This window comes from Leucopleurus acutus (genome assembly GCF_964270905.1).
Source record: "Leucopleurus acutus genome assembly, chromosome: 11".
Taxonomy (NCBI): Eukaryota; Metazoa; Chordata; class Mammalia; order Artiodactyla; family Delphinidae; genus Leucopleurus; species Leucopleurus acutus.
In genome coordinates, this window is record NC_139152.1 from 88,035,367 (window position 1) to 88,051,778 (window position 16,412).

Consider the following 16,412-nt stretch of genomic DNA (forward strand, 5'->3'; position numbering starts at 1 on the left):
TAGGATTTTATGGTATTATTGTATAGATGAAGCTTACTTAAAAATGAGTTGTTTAAAGTTGACCAAAAATATTAAATAATTAGGACTTTAAGTGTTACAGAGAGATGACAATAATCATGATGGTGGTACTTGAATGACTAAAATGTAGAAAGCACTGGTTCAGATGTATCTACATAGAGGGAGAGAGATAGGCAGGATGCTCAGCAGTCCCTACACTTGTACTTGAGGCTTTGGCTCCGAAGCCCAGCCTCTCAGTTCCTTGGAAGTGAGAGTTTTTCAGACTACGTAGTAGAGTCAGCATCACCTGAGAACTTGCCAGAAGTTCTTGGACTCTACCATAGACATACTGAGTCAGACTCTCTGGGAGTGGGGCCCAGCAATCTGTTCTAACAGGCCCTGCAATAATTATGATGCACACTAAAATTTGGAAACCACTGCTCTAAGGGTTTCCCCAAGATGCCTAAGACCTCTTTTTTCCTCCAAGATAATATTAAAAGGACTCCAGAGTTTTGGCGGTAACAGTTCTGTTTCAGTGTTCCAAGCTCATTTGGTAGGTCTTTTTTCTCTCCCTCTTTCAGATAGTTCACAAAGGGATAACGGAACTATTATTGGCATTCTACCAAAAAGCTACTAGATTAAAGGATTCCCACTCTCCATATCAGTAGGAAAAATGGGCTCAGTATTAACTTATTTTTTCAATTTAGACCTAAGGTTTACTTTTCAGCATATAGTAGTTTAAAAAGGGGGGAACGGCAAAATGAGTTAATGTTCAAGTGCCTTTTAAAGTGCAGTGGGGCATCTGCTGTAAATATCCATATTTATTTCTACTTATAAACGTCTTGAGAGAGTCTCCCACTATTTATGCAAAATTAAACACGTGATTCGGACTTTGTTAAAAGTTGAAAATTTGGTTAATGAAAATTTGCTTCATTTTTTTCATTAACAAAAAAAGTAAATACAACTAGAAGAGTTACATGTTCAATGTAACTCACCACATTAAAATCAGAAAAAAAAATAAATTAGATGTATCTGAATGGAGGACCATACAGTTTGTAAATACCAACTGCGAATGTAAATTACTTATAGCTACTCAAAGACTGGGCTCTTCTGCTCAGTGTTGTGGTAGTTGGTGTTAGGGTTATAGGGTTTTTTTGTTTGTTTATTTGTTTGTTTGAGGATGGACCAGAGACTTTTCTTTTTGAAGATCTAGATTTATTCCAACCTTTCTTATTGATGTAATTGTTTTGTGAGTACAAGATGACAAAATAGCTTTTAGGGCTGCTTTTTCTCTTACCAGATTCCAAAATTAACACATTTCTCTTAACACATTCTAAAGTTCTCAGTAATAGAAAGGGGATAAATTGACCTAATGAAGACGTGAAACTTCCTTTGAAGGAGAATGAACTTTTGGAAACATACAGAATTTCTAACATCCTATATCATTTAGTGTAATTCCTTAGCAGCAACAGAAGAATCTGTGAAGGAGACCGGTTGCTGTTCTTTAATCTGTCAGTGATAAACTTAATAGGATATCATTGGGCTCTTACTCAATGATTAAGGAAAGTAAAACAGAAATTTTATAATATGAATTTTCTATAGTCAAGCCTATAAAATGTTCCTTAGAATTGGCAGAAGCTTAGTCCATACTCTCAGAACTCATCGTTTAGGTTGTAGAGAAAGAATTTACCTAGTTACCTAAGGTTTTTGTCTCCCCAAACAAACCAGTGCAATGATTTAACCAGTTCTGATTTAACTTACTGATTGGGCCAGATTTGTTTATGTAGATTTCAGTTGTAGAAGAGAAGATTGAATAGAACATTTGCAGCAAATTTATTCATCAGTCTGTTGATTCATTCCATAGATATTTGGTGAGTCCTGACAACATACCATTCCTGTTATTTATTGCTGCATAAGAAACATTTCCAAAATTTAATGGCTTGAGATAACAGTTTTTTGCTCTCTCTCATGGTTCTCTGGTTTGACTGGGCTCGGTGGTGGGGAAGGAGGTTCTCAGTTTGGGTCTCATGAAGTTGCAGACAGACAGCAGCTGAGGATGGAGTCATCCAAAAGCTCGACTGGGGTGGACATCCAAGATGCGTCTTCACTCATATCTCTGGCTCCTCATTGCTTTTCCAAGTGGCCCTTTTCTCCCCAACAAAATTTCCTAGACTTCTCACATGGTACTTCAGGACTTTAAGAAAAAGGAAGTGGAAACTTCTAGTTTACAGGCCAACCCCAAGTGGGTGATGGACTCCACCTCTTAATGAAGGAATGGCATAAAACATATAGGGAGGGAAGGAGTTGATGGTGGTCATCTTTGAAGAAAAGTTACCACAGGTATTGAGTACAAAGATGAAAAGTCATCATCTCAGCTCTCAGGAAGTTTATAGACTAGTTGCATTTCTTTGAATGGGGAGAATCAAAACAGTTCATTATTTTCTTATTTAAATATGATAACATTGACTGTTTTCTTGAGGCACCTTAAATTTTAATGTGCATTGTCTCAGAAATTTTCTCTGATTTCTGAATTACAGGTTAAAGAATTCAATTTCCGAGCCAAATGTATCTATACCGCAGTGATGGTGCGAAGAGTAATTCTGGCCCAAGGAGATAATAAAGTTGACGACAGAGATTATTATGGTAACAAGCGATTGGAGTTGGCAGGACAGGTGATTTAATTATTTTATGTCAGGAATCTTATTTTATTTTCCTCAATAAAAATTAATTTAGTGTTCATTTTAGATAGGAGGAAGAGATGGTTGAATGGAATATAGGTTTTGTATATTTGGAGTATAAACATTCACACATGACTTACTATCTCTGACTTAACAATTGCTATGAAAACTCTTAGTTCTTATATATGTCAATAGTGTTACCTATATTATATCTTTTTTTGAGATGTTTACCCTCATTCTGTTTAATGTAGGACATGATGTATGGCTTTAAGTAATATCATTTATTCAGTTAACAAATATTTATTAAACTCCTATCGTGTGCCAGGCATAGTTCTAGAAACTGGTATACAGGGAAAATAAGACAAAGGTCCCTTTTCTCTTAGTCCATATAGTCTAGTGAGAGAGATAGACAATAAATAAGTAAACAGTCCCCTAACTTTTTTGGTGATGTAGTAGAAGTAGGTTAGTGAGGACATCTTTTATCTCATTTTCAGTCTTAGCCTGATAAATTTTATCTTATTTTGAGAGTATGTATCCCCTTCAACTGGGTAACAGGTGTCTAAAACTTTGAAACTTCATGTTTCAGCATTTAAATCAGAAATTCCCTTTAAATCAAACAGCTAGAATATAGACCTGGCTGCTTTTGATATTTTCTCTCTGTTTTATTTATTTAGTTGGTTGGTTGGCTGGTTGCACTGGGTCTCAGTTGTGGTGGGTCTTAGTTGCGGCAGGCAGGCTCCTTAGTTGTGGCTCCAGGGCTCTTTAGTTGCAGTTTGCCAGCTCCTTAGTTGCAGCACATGGGCTCCTTGTTTGCAGCAGGTGGGCTCCTTACTTGTGGCATGCAAACTCTTAGTTGCAGCATGTGTGTGGGATCTAGTTCCTTGACCAGGGATTGAACCCAGGCCCTCTGCATTGGGAGTGCAGAGTCTTATCCACTGTGCCACCAGGGAAGTCCCTATCTTTGGTTTTAAAAAAGTGCCTTGGTGTGGTGGTCTCTGTTAATATCCTACTTAAGGCTCACTAAGTTCTTAAGTCTGTAAATTTATATCTAATCAAATTTGAGACATTTTTAGTCTTTATTTCTTTAAATATCTTTTTTGTACTATTCTTTCTTCTCCTTCTGACTCATTATATTGTTAGGCCCTTTGGTATTAACGCTCTGTTGATTTTTTTTTCAATTTTACTCTCTTTTTCAGATTGGATAATTTCTACTGATCTATTTTCAGGTTCCCTTACTTTTTCTTATGTTGTCTCTAATATGCTATTACACTCATCCAGTTAAGTTTTTAGTTTAGATATTGTATTTTTCAGTTGTAGAAATTTCATTTGGGTATATTTTCTCTACTGAGATTTCTTGTTTGTTTATTCATCACAACCATATTTTCATTTACACCCTTGAACTTTAACAGCTGTTTTAGAATTCTGGTCTAATTCCAACATATCAATCATCTCCGGATCAATTTCTTGATTAAATTTTCTCTTGAGCATGGGTCATGTTCTCCTTTTTCTTCATGTGTGTAACAATCTTGGATTGTATCCTGATGGACATTGTGGATGTTGAATGGTAGAGACTCGGGATTCTCTTTTATTCCTCTGAAGAATGTTTGTTTTTTGTTTGTTTTAAGGCATTTAACTTGGCCGTAAACCTCTGAATCCTGTCTCCTTGCAGCAAACAGCTGAAACATTCTGTATAGTTCTTTCAACCATAGCTGGACTGTAAGATGTTCCTTCCCCCATTCTTGTGGTTATTTGTCTTACCAATTTAAGCAAGTATTTTTAATTTTTAAAGAACAATGTTATGATTAAAATATAATGTAACAGTAAACATTATAAAAGCAGCAGATATTAAAATAAAACTAATAATACACAGTAAAAATGTTTTTAAAACATTTAACATTTAACAAAAAACATTTAACATAACATATTAGCACAGTAAAAAGACTTTAAAACAATTACAAGGAAGTTTACAGTGAAAATGAGTCTTTCTCCCACTCTGACCCCCCCGACCCTTTCACCTGACCCAGTTCTCAGTTCCTCCCTCCAGTAATGGTTACTTTTCCCTTCATCTCCCCTATCCTTCCAGAGACACCCTATGCATATACAAATATCTTTATTAACTGGCTTTTTAAAGTTTTACTGTTGGAAGCTCGTGGCTTGTGGACATTCAGGCCTGTGTGAATTTATGCTAAGTTTTCTGGCCTCCTTTGGGGTCCTTTGTCAAGGGCAAGTTTGGAGTCAGACTTTGCAGTTTTAGAAGAAATCACATAAAGGAACATTTTGTCCTCATTAGTGTGAAATGTATATTCAAAGCAGTATGTCTGCTTACTTAGTGGGGATTTAATCATTAAATGTGTGTGTTGCCACAGAATTTGACATATGCCTGCTTTTGTGTATGTGCTTTTTAGTTATGAAAATTTTCATGTATATAGGACTATATATAACACGTATGTGTGTTTGTGTATTAAGACTCAATAAAGCAGATATTCACGTGTCCCAACTCAAGAGTGAACACAGCATTAGTATGTTTGAATCTTTTTATGTGCTTTCTGTGATTCTCACCTGCCCCTCCCATCTGTCTGTTCTGGAGGCTCTGGCCAGGTGCCTGCCTATTTACCTGGTGCAAAGCCATCCCAACACATTCCTGAGCATTTACTGTGAGATTCGGTGAAGCACAGGTCCATTTCCCGGGAGCATCCCTCAGCAGGCCTGAGCTTCAGGTGTGAGTTTCAAGATTTTTAAAGCATGAAGTCTTACTTAGAATCCCAATATTGAAACAGATAAAAGTTGAGCCTCTCTGGTTGAGGTGGGGTATAAGGGCTTGTTTCTCTGCCTGTTTGCCCTTCCCCTGAAACTCCTCTGTGAAGTTCATAAACACAGTCTTATTGCTCTACAGAACCAGGTGTAGACTCTTTTTTTTTTGGCCCCGAGGCATGTGGGATCTTAGCTTCCCGACCAGCGATTGATCCCGCACCCCCTGCACTGGAAGGTGAAGTCTTAACCACTGGACCACCAGGGAAGTCCCCAGGTGTAGACTGTTTAGCAGGCTTGTCAGGGTCCTTGATGATCTTGCCCCTGTGCACCTTTCCAGCCTCATCTCATGCTAAGGTGAGCCACTCCTTTCCAAACAGTGTGATGCTCTTTCATCCTTTGAGTTATGTCTTCTGCCCAAGTTGCCCCTCCCTTATCTCCCCTTCTCCTTCCCCATCATGAGGGGCTCCTACGCATTCATCATTCTTTGAAACCACCTGTGAACCCCAGGAGTAGTTAGTAGCTCGGTTGTTTAGGTCTTTATTTGCATGCTGAATTGCTGTACAATTCTCTACCTGCTCGCTTCTTTCCCCCTTTAGGCTGTAAACTCATTGAGGGCAGGAACCACTTACATTCATATTCATCTCTCTGTCCCCAGATAAAGTACTAGACACCAGAGATACAATAGTGAATGAGACTTGATGGGGCACCTGCTCTCAACAGTGTACATTTTGGTAGAGGAGACAAACAGGGAACAAGTAAACAGTAAATAAATGTGATATTAGATGGTCATAAGTGTTTAAGGCAAACCAAAAACAGACTAATTAATATTAGAGCTAGAGTTGGGATGTTGGTTGGGGGAAGGGGTGTTAACTTTATTCTGGATGGTCAGGAAAGACCTCTTTGAAAAAGCGATATATTTTAAACCGAGCCCTCAGACATTCCAGCTGAGACTTGAGTGAGGAGAAGCCAGTCTCACGCAACCTCAGGAACTGCATTCCATCAAGAGACCCGCACAAGCAACATACATCTCCAGGCAGCGCCTGTATTGGAGGAACTGGAAAAGGAGCATTGTGGCTGGAGTGTGAGGTTTAGGGGTGGTGAAAGAGGACATTGTAGAACTAGCATCGTAGGCCATGGGAAGAGTTTTGGATTTAATTTCGCATGCAGTGGAAAACCACGAGAGAGTCATAATCGGGGAAGTGACACCATCTGATTTTCAGTTTAAGAGATCTGATTTGGAGATGAACAGACCAGGAATGGACCAGTTAGGAGACTACGCAGTATTCCAGATGACAGTAATGGGGCCTGGAATGATAACAGCAGATATTAATTACCACATCTAAAATGTAAAAAACTGGAATTGAAAAATTAGAGCAGTTTTAGGTTTTGAGAAAAAATTAATGCCCGGAATACTTGGGAAGTTCTGTCTGGTTAGTGGCTAATGCCAACAGGTGGGTTTTTGGCCACCTTCAGATTGACCACTGTTCAGGGGATTGTGCGAATCCCCACCACCAACAATCCCAATTTTTACAGTTTTTTATTTGGAAAAGAAATCATGCTGTTAAATGAGTCCTTTAAAAAAAAAAATGTTGGGTGTTTGGAGGACTAAGGAGTGGAGTTGAGAGGGGAGAGGAGAGACTATCCTGTTGCTTAAAAAATTGGAATTAAAAAGAGGGTTCCCATGTGCAAGGAAACATCGCTTTATAAACAATGTAAAGACATAAAAGACATTGTGTTGGCAAAACTGTGTAAAAACAATATCTGCTAATTTCACACCCCGTGGGATGAGGGAGTATAAATGTGCTTCAGCTTTAGATAACAGAGCTGTATCCACTGGCCAAGCCGGTTCACAGAGCTTTCCCTTAGTCTCACTGCCACCAGAGGGCTGGCCGGCCAGCCGCCAATAGAGGTGTTAGCAAAACCTACCGATTTCAGGCTTAATCTTTTCACCTACCTTTTCTTTTTCAGTAATGTGTTCATTATTTGCTGAGCATTACTCTATTCTTCATCTGCAAATTTTTTTGTTTCTAATGCAGCTTGCTTTGTATGGGTGAGATATGGAACGGCACCAAAATCCGGCACCCTGGAAAGCCAGGGATTTCCACCCTGTGACAAAAGAATGCCGTCTTGACTTCAGAGATTGCCTAATCCCAGCTGTTCTGATAATGTAATTAAGGCTGCCTAATGTCTTTAATTTTGCAACCAGCTTGTGTGAAAAGGAGAATTTGGCACTCTGAAGGCTTAAACACTAAATAGCAATCTCAAGACGCCTAATTAGAATTCTCTGACATTAAGCTAATTGGTGAAACTGTATTTCAGCAGCTTAACTTCTTTATTAATTTTTTTAGCATTTTCATTGAAAATCAATTGATGAGCTGTCAGCATTTTTTCTTAAATATAATTTGCTCTTTAGTGCTCCTGTCTTAGGCAGGCTGAAAGGCCTCATGCTAGCAATGAAAGGTATTGAATATTATCACCAGCATTCCATCCCTTTTAATCATTTTACTCTTGACCTAAATAATGTGGCTTATTGTGTGACTTGGCCTTGTAGCTTCTCACTGCTCTGTGAACTGGAGAACGTTATTTCTCTTACGTTGAAATTTTAAGGGTGGAGAAATTTACTAATGAGGCATTAGTTTTGTTGAGTGTGCTCTTACATTTTACTTGTTTAGTACCGGGGCATTTCCTTGTGCTTGAATCAGGGGGCTACAACAAATTCAGCTAGGATCCAAAAAAACTTTGTCATAATTTGAGACGCAAAATCTAAGTGTAAGGAACTAATTAAAATAGAGCTGAGCTTTTGTGGTTTAGGTTAAGGGCATTTGCTTCTGTTCAAGATGCTTATTCAAGTTCCTTTTGCCAGTTTACACAGGAAGTTGCTGAAATGGGCTTCTCCATCCCTCTCCTCCCCTGCACCTGCTTCCATTCCCATATGCTTTCTTCCATGAAGGAAACTGCTGGGTCTGAGTAGAAGATAGGATTAAGCTCTCAGAGGAGGAAGTTTTCTTTTTAGAACACTTCTGACATGGTAAATCAAGTTCAGGATCCTGACCTTCCCATCTGCAAAGTTGATTTTAGTAGAAAAGTGGAAGGACTTGTCTACCTTAAGGGAGAAGAGTGTAAAGTAACGTTCCATTTAGGAAATGCTTTCTTCAGCAGTGGCTGGAGGAGACTCATTGGTTTTAATGTCTTCATTTTGAGTCAGAAAACTACCAGTGGGTTAGAAGCATTCAAGAATAGTGTGAAATTTGGAAAATCTTTAGCTTACAAGATTTCACTGAACTTCAGAATTCCTGTTTAACTGTATAATGGGTGCATATATAATGTCCCCCAATATTACATTACTGTTTGGTTAGGTAGCTTAGATTACAAATATATCCTACTTTTTTCTTCCTCTATAAAGGAAAAAAAACCTAATATAATTAATTTTTCAGGGGAATTTAAGTCATTGTAATAATATATTTGATTATTGAAGAAGTATGCCTGCTATTTATTTGTCATAAGCCACTTATTTAGTTTTGAGAACTGTATATAAATGGTGTTCTGGTTATATCTGTTTCTGCATTGCATGGCTTAAGACAATCACCGTTTTGTTGTATCTCACAATTTTGTGGGTCAGGAATTCAGGCAGGATTTGGCTGTGTGATTCTTCTGTTTCACATGGGGCTCGGCTGGTAGTTGTTCTGCCGGAGGTGGTGGGGTGTCTGGAAGGCTGGGCTCAGCTCGGTCTTGACCATTCCAGTGCTGTGGCATCAGAGTGGCTCAGGACTCCAAGTGAGTTTCACGTGCACAAGAGAATCTGTGTGGCCTTAATGACCTGGTCTTAAAAGTCACAGCTTCACTTACTTTACTTTATTGAAAAAAGACTTTATTGAAAATTGCAGTCACAACCCACACCTGATTTGGGGCAGTAGGGGACATGGGCCACACCTTTCAATGTGCAGTTCAGGGGTCAGCCAGAGAGTTGGGCAAAGTTTATATACATAATCTTGGGGTTTTCTCCCAAGATTAAGTTGGTAGTGGATTTGAGGGTGTTGATTTTATTTGTGGTTCTCTCCTTTCTGTGAATTTCCTCTCACTTTCCAGCTACTGTGGTGGCTCAGATCTTTTCCCTCTGGTCCTTCAATCCAGTAAAACTGTGGGTCTCTCTCCGAGTTTTAGCTTCCAGTGTAGCTTGGACCCTTTTTGTTAATGTGTCCTACTCTTAGTTGAAAAGCCTTAAAAACGGAAATGCACTTTCGATAAGTGTCAACTTTCCTTCAGTTTCTGCCTGCTTTTACTCTCCAGTGCCTTCAGATAGTTTCAATATTTTGCCCAGCGTTTATAATTTTTTATGAGCAGATGAATCCATCTGATAGGAGGTACTCTATCAATTCTGGAGACAGAACCATCCTAGTCTATTTTTATGACTTCCTATTCCATCCCATTGATTTGTTTTCCATGGTTACTATGGTTTAATATAATTTATTATATAATTTTTTAACATAAAAAGTATAAACAAAAATGTCACAGATATGTAAGTTATGAAGGGGACAAATAAAATCAACACCCTCAAATCCACTACCAACTTAAGTAATTCTTAATAATTGACCGTTAATTACCATTTCATTTACTTATATATTTCTTCCTTACTCTGTCTTCTCTTTTCCCCACTATCCTGAATTTGAGTACTTATTATTTTCTTTTTTATTGCATCATTTATTTAAAATTTTTAAAATAGTTTATTACAATATAAGTTTCACTTTTTTTATTGAAGTATAGTTGATTTACAATGTTGTGTTTCAGGTGTACAGCAGAGTGATTCAGTTATATATATGTTTGTGTGTTTGTATGTATGTAGATTTATATTCTTTTTCAGATTCTTTTCCATTATAGGTTATTACAAGATACTGAATATAGTTCCTTGTGCTATACAGTAGGTCCTTGTTGTTTATCTGTTTTATATAGTGTAGTGTTTATCTGTTAATCCTACGCTCCTAATTTATCCTCTCTCCCCTACCCTTTTCCTTTTTGGTAACCATAAGTTTGTTTTCTATGCCTGTGAGTCTATTTCTGTTTTGTAAATAAGTTCATTTATATCATTTTTTAGATTCCACATATAAGTGATATCATAAGATATTTATTTTTCTCTGACTTACTTCACTTAGTATGATAATCACTGGGTCCAACCATGTTGCTTTGAATGGCATTATTTCATTCTTTTTTATGGCTGAGTAATATTCCATTGTATATATCTACCACATCTTCTTTATCCATTTATCTGTCAATGGACATTTAAGGTGCTTCCATGTCTTGGCTGTTGTAAATAGTGCAGCAGTGAACATTGGGGTGCATGTATCTTTTCAAATTATAGTTTTCTCAGGATATAGGCCCAGGAGTGAGATTGCTGGATCATATGGTAAGTCTGTTTTTAGTTGTTTAAGGAACCTCCATACTGTTCTCCATAGTGGCTCTACAAATTTACATTCCCACCAACAGTGCAAGAGGGTTCCCTTTTCTCCACACACTCTCCAACATTTGTTATTTGTAGACTTTTTAATGATGGCCATTCTGACTGGTGTGAGGTGGTACCTCATTGTAGTTTTGATTTGCATTTCTGTAATAGTTAGCAATGTTGAGCATTTTTTCATGTGCCTGTTGGCCATCTGTATGTCTTCTTTGGAGAAATGTCTATTTAGATCTTCTGCCCATTTTTTGTTTTTTTGATATTGAGCTGTATGAGCTGTTTGTCTATTTTGGAAATTCATCTCTTGTTGGTCACATTGTTTGCAATATTTTCTCCCATTCTGTAGGTTGTCTTTTCATTTTGCTGATGGTTTCCTTTACTGTGCAAAAGCTTTTAAATTTAACTAGGTTTAATTTATTTATTTTTGTTTTTATTTCCATTACTCTAGGAGATGGATCCAAAAAAAACATTGCTGTGATTTATGTCAAAGAGTGTTCTGCCTATATTTTCCTCTAGGATCCAGTCTTACATTTAGGTCTTTAATCCGTTTTGAGTTTTTTTTTTTTAACATATAGTGTTAGAGAATGTTTTATTTATTTTTTAAATTAATTTTTATTAGAGTTAGTTGATTTACAATGTGTGTTAGTTTCTGCTGTACAGCAAAGTGAATCAGTTATACATGTACATATATTCACTCTTTTTTAGATTCTGTTGCCATATAGGTCATTACAGAGTATTGAGTAGAGTTTCCTGTGCTATGCAGTAGGTTCTTATTAGTTGTCTCTTTTTTTTTTTAATTTTTATTGGGGTACAGTTGATTTACAATGTTGTGTTAGTTTCAATTTCTTTTATATAAAATAGTGTGTGTATGTCAATCCCAGTCTCCCAGTTTATCCCTCTCCACAACCCTTTCCCCTTAGTAACCATAAGTTTGTTTTCTACATCTGTGACTCTATTTCTGTTTTGTAAATAGGTTAATTTATACCAATTTTTTAGATTCCACATATGTCATACTGAGTGAAGTAAGTCAAAGACAAATATCATATGATATCACTTACATGTAGAATGTTTTAATTTCATTCTTTTACATGTAGCTGTCCAGTTTTCACAGCACCACTTAATGAAAAGACTGTCTTTTCTCCATTGTGTATTCTTGCCTCCTTTGTCATAGATTAATTGACCATAAGTGCATGGGTTTATTTCTGGACTTTCTATCCTGTTCCATTGATCTATGTATCTGTTTTTGTGCCAGTACCATACTGTTTTGATTCCTGTAGCTTTGTAGTGTAGTCTGAAATCAGGGAGCTTGATTCCTCCAGCTCTGTTCTTTCTCAAGATTGTTTTGGCTATCTGGGGTCTTTTGTGTTTCCATACAAATTTTAAAATTATTTGTCCTAGGTCTGTGAAAAATGCCGTTGGTAATTTGATAGGGATTGCATTGAATCTGCAGATTGCCTTTGGTCGTATGGTCATTTTAACAATATTTGATTCTTCCAATCCAAGAACTTGGCATTATTTTTGAGGTTTTGAGTTTTATAAAAATAGATTCATATCATATACGTTCTTCTGCAACTTTTTTCTTCATTTAACATTGTTTTAAAGGTTCATCTATATTGTTTCATGCCACTGTATTTCACTTTCATTTTTGTATTCAGTTGTGTAAAGATATGATACATATGATAAATATCCCTTTATCTATCCTACTTATCAAGACCTTTGTATGACTTCCCTTTTTTTAAAAAAAAGAACATTTTTATTCATATCTTCTGGTGCCTACATGACAAGAGTTTCTACAAATAGGATTGCCCAGTCATGGAATCAAGTTAAATCTTCAACTTGACTGGAGAGTGTCAAACTAGTTTCCCAAGTATTTGAACACTGCACTGTACATAAGTCCTGATGGTCTCCGTCCTATGACTTAGTGTCAAAATTAAACATTTTTGTCTGATCTAGCGGGTGCACAGTACCACCTCCTGGTGGGCTTAATTTGCATTTCCGTCATTACTAATGAGATTAAGCCTCTTTTTCATATGCTTATTGACCATTCCTGTTTTTTCTTAAATGTCTTTTGGGCTGTTTGTATTTTCCTTATTGGTTTTAAGATTTTTTTGGTGTTCTTTGGATCCAGTTTTTTGTCAGTTACATGTGTTGCTGGTATCTTCTCCCAGTCTGGATTTTTTTTTTTTTAACTTTATGGTATCTTTTAATTCTAGAAGTTTGTAATTTTAATTTGTCAACCCTTTCTTCTTTTTAATAGTTAGTACTCTTTATATTTTAAACTTATGCCTTTGGTTTTTGTTGGATTTTGGGGTATGGAATGAAGTAAGGAAGCAGTTTCATTTGTTTCTGAAATGAATAACCGGTTGTCCTAGCACCATTTATTTGTAGTCTTTCACTTACTTACTGATCTGAAATGCCATCTCTATCATATGACAAATTTTAATATGTGTTGTTTCTGGACTTTTTGTTCTGTCCACTGGTCAGTTTATCTATACGTTAATCAGTCCATTTGCCTTCTTTTTCAGGAGTGTCTTGGCTATTTTAGGGTCTTAGCTTTTCCACATAAATTTTAGAGTTAGCCTCAATTTTCATTAAAAACCTGGGGATTTTGATTAGAGTTGCAGTGGAATTTTAGATCAATTTGGGGAAAATTAGTAACCTTAAAATGGTCTTCTTATCCATAAATATTTTCTTCATTTATTTAGGTCACTGGTCAATGAAATCTCAGTCTGGGAATGACTGGTCTAAATTAAAAATCTATGAATGCAGGGATTGTCATCTTTGCTCTTATTCCCAACACCAAGCATAGTGATAAGCACATATATCAATAAAAGTACATGTTTATCAAATTGAATTTTAAAATATATTTTTTTCAGTTTTAAGCAGTTTCTCCATCTTTTCTTAAACAAAGTTTAATAAGGACCTAAAACTTAGTAAATAAGCTAGTAATGCATTTTGAAAGTTCACCATATACTTTTTTTTTCCTTTAGCTTTTATCTCTTCTTTTTGAAGATTTGTTCAAAAAATTTAATTCTGAAATGAAGAAGATTGCAGACCAGGTGATTCCTAAGCAAAGAGCAGCCCAGTTTGATGTTGTGAAACACATGCGTCAGGACCAGATTACCAATGGCATGGTGAATGCCATTTCAACTGTAAGTCTTCAGTCATTTGGGTAGAGTTTTGTAACTTATTTGTGAACCTGTTCAGTGGGAAATTTAAAGTACTGATACTTTGAGAATCTAGGTGAAAAAAGTATATATATATTTAAGTCATAAATTTTCTACTTTGAAAGATAGTCTACAGTTTAAATCAGTAGGAATTTTACTACTATATGACTTCATTGCCAAATTATAGTTCCTGTTATATGAGGCAATAAGAAAATAGATATACTTTTACATAAAGGAAAAATCTTTTAGTTTAACCGTTAATAACCATTCTTTCAATGGATACTTTTCCCCATTTTCTTCTGTCATAAAACTGATATATTACAAGTAGGTTTATTAATGACAACATTTGTCCAAAACAGTACAACATGTTTCATTTCATTGTAGGTTTATATTCCTCAAAGAGCTATCAGCTGTTCTCACGTGAGTGATGAATTCAGGCCTCAGCAGCTGCTGTGTGTTCAGGGCCTCCGGCTGTTCATAAAGGGTTATCAGATAGGTTTTTGCTCCCTTTCTTAAAGCGTAACATCTATAGGTCTATCTGATAAAGTCTTGTTCACGTTTTGTATGCCAGACGTAAAATTAGTTTTATGGATGGGATTTGGTCCCAACAAAAGAATAGTATAGTGTAGCACGTGGACTCCCTTAACAATGAAAGAATTAGTGGTCGACTTGCTGCCCTACTTGACTTGAGAAATTTGCCGTGGGTCTGTTTGAGCAGCCCTCGCCATGACAGCTCCCTCTAGACCTGAGGGGAGCCTGGCCTTTGTGCCTCTTTAGGCCCCTCACACTCCTGTGGCCCAAACTTGTCTGGAAGTAGATTCCTGAATATTTGAAGAGAAGTCTCCAAAGAGCACTTGAACACACTTCTGTTAGAATGACTTTTCTTTGCTTTTGACCCATGATTTTCAGGTCAGAATAGCTGTTTTGAGTAGTTGTTTTGCCCCTAAGTGATACCACTTTACGTCTGGGAGCAGACTGCTTATTAGGAAAATCAGTAGTAGGCCTTGTTACAGGTGAACCCCAATCTGTAGACAACCGGAAAAAGATCAACTTCTAAAATTGTGATTGTTGTCATATGTAGACTGTTTTCAACAAATAAATTTTCTCAGAGGAGCAGTTTTAGACGCTTTGTCTGTTTCTCCTCTCTCCCTTTTTAAAACTCCTGAAGAATATTGGAAAAGATTATCTTGCTGAACATCTCGGCTTCACTCCCCATCTACTTCCTGTTTGCCAGCAGCTGCTGTCTTAGTTGAATTCTGTGATGAATATTTATTTATCTTCCTTGCTCTTACTTTGTGGTCATAAGTCAGTTTACTAGGTTCATTCTCATTCAAAGAATAAAAGGAGTTAACTCAACAAGCAATATGAGAAGTTAACTTGTGGGATCAGTGTGTTTGCTCCATTTCTTTGCTTTGTAATGCATCAAGTTCCTTCCTAGGTTTTAGCTTTTTTCCACTCTATCAAAAACTCAAGTTTCTGAAGTGATAGATCTTCACTGAAATAATGCTTAAACTTTAATTTGTGAGGAGCTCCCCTGAAGTCAAATATTTAAATTCAAACAGATGAGTTTTTCTACTGTGAGGGGTTTTAATCTGGGATCCATGAGTCCTTCCTTGAAATTGAAGGCAAATTTTCTGTTTGTGGTCCTATGTGCATTTTTCTCGAGAATAGTCATAGCTTTCATCAGATTATCAAAAAAATGAAGAACCACTGTTTAGCAGATGTAATTTTTTCCCTTTGAATCAGAAAGATCATTGAATCAATCACTCTGACATTTTGTTTTCTACTTTGCTTTTTCTCTGCATACTATTTTCTGTTAATTCACATTACCATGAGTTGAAAACTTAATGATTCCTAACCTTAATCCTGAATTATCCTTGAGAATATTTAATGTGTACAATTAATAGCACTATAAAATAATATATTTAATATATTTCAGTACTTTCAATGCATAGGAGATAAGGTAAATTTAATGTTTAAAATTTATTTCATATGAATCTATTTTAAGATTGACATGGTAGCCATAGAAGGTATATAATATTTATTAATATGAATATATGTGCAACTTTTAGCCTTGATTAAGAAGCCTATAGTTATTCATTTTCCCTGGTAACTGCTATTAGAGTCTTTTTTCTATTGCTATATTTTCCTCTCATTAAAACTAATTTTGGAAGACATCCAGATAATGGCACATTGCAACATGAAATTATCTCTTTGAGCTTCAAGCTAGTGTTACCTTAAATGTGTGTAGAAACTGCTAGTGTTCTATTAGTTGGCTTATTGCTTCCAGTGGAAATCTTTGGTTGAACTGGCTTGTTCAGAACATAATCAGTTCTTCAGAAAATACCCACTCTGATGTGATAATGTTGATGC

At 36.4% G+C, this 16,412-nt stretch overlaps 1 protein-coding gene across 2 annotated transcripts in view; it reads left to right on the forward strand.

Moving 5' to 3' along the window:
- The window catches only part of POLR3B (RNA polymerase III subunit B), a 115,431-nt gene that overhangs the window by 37,345 nt on the left and 61,674 nt on the right, over positions 1-16,412 (forward strand). For both annotated transcript variants that reach the window (XM_082850196.1, XM_082850197.1), the window contains 2 exons: positions 2,535-2,669; positions 13,863-14,024. In XM_082850196.1, coding sequence (XP_082706322.1) covers positions 2,535-2,669; positions 13,863-14,024 — 297 coding nt within the window. The remainder of the gene's footprint in view (positions 1-2,534; positions 2,670-13,862; positions 14,025-16,412) is intronic.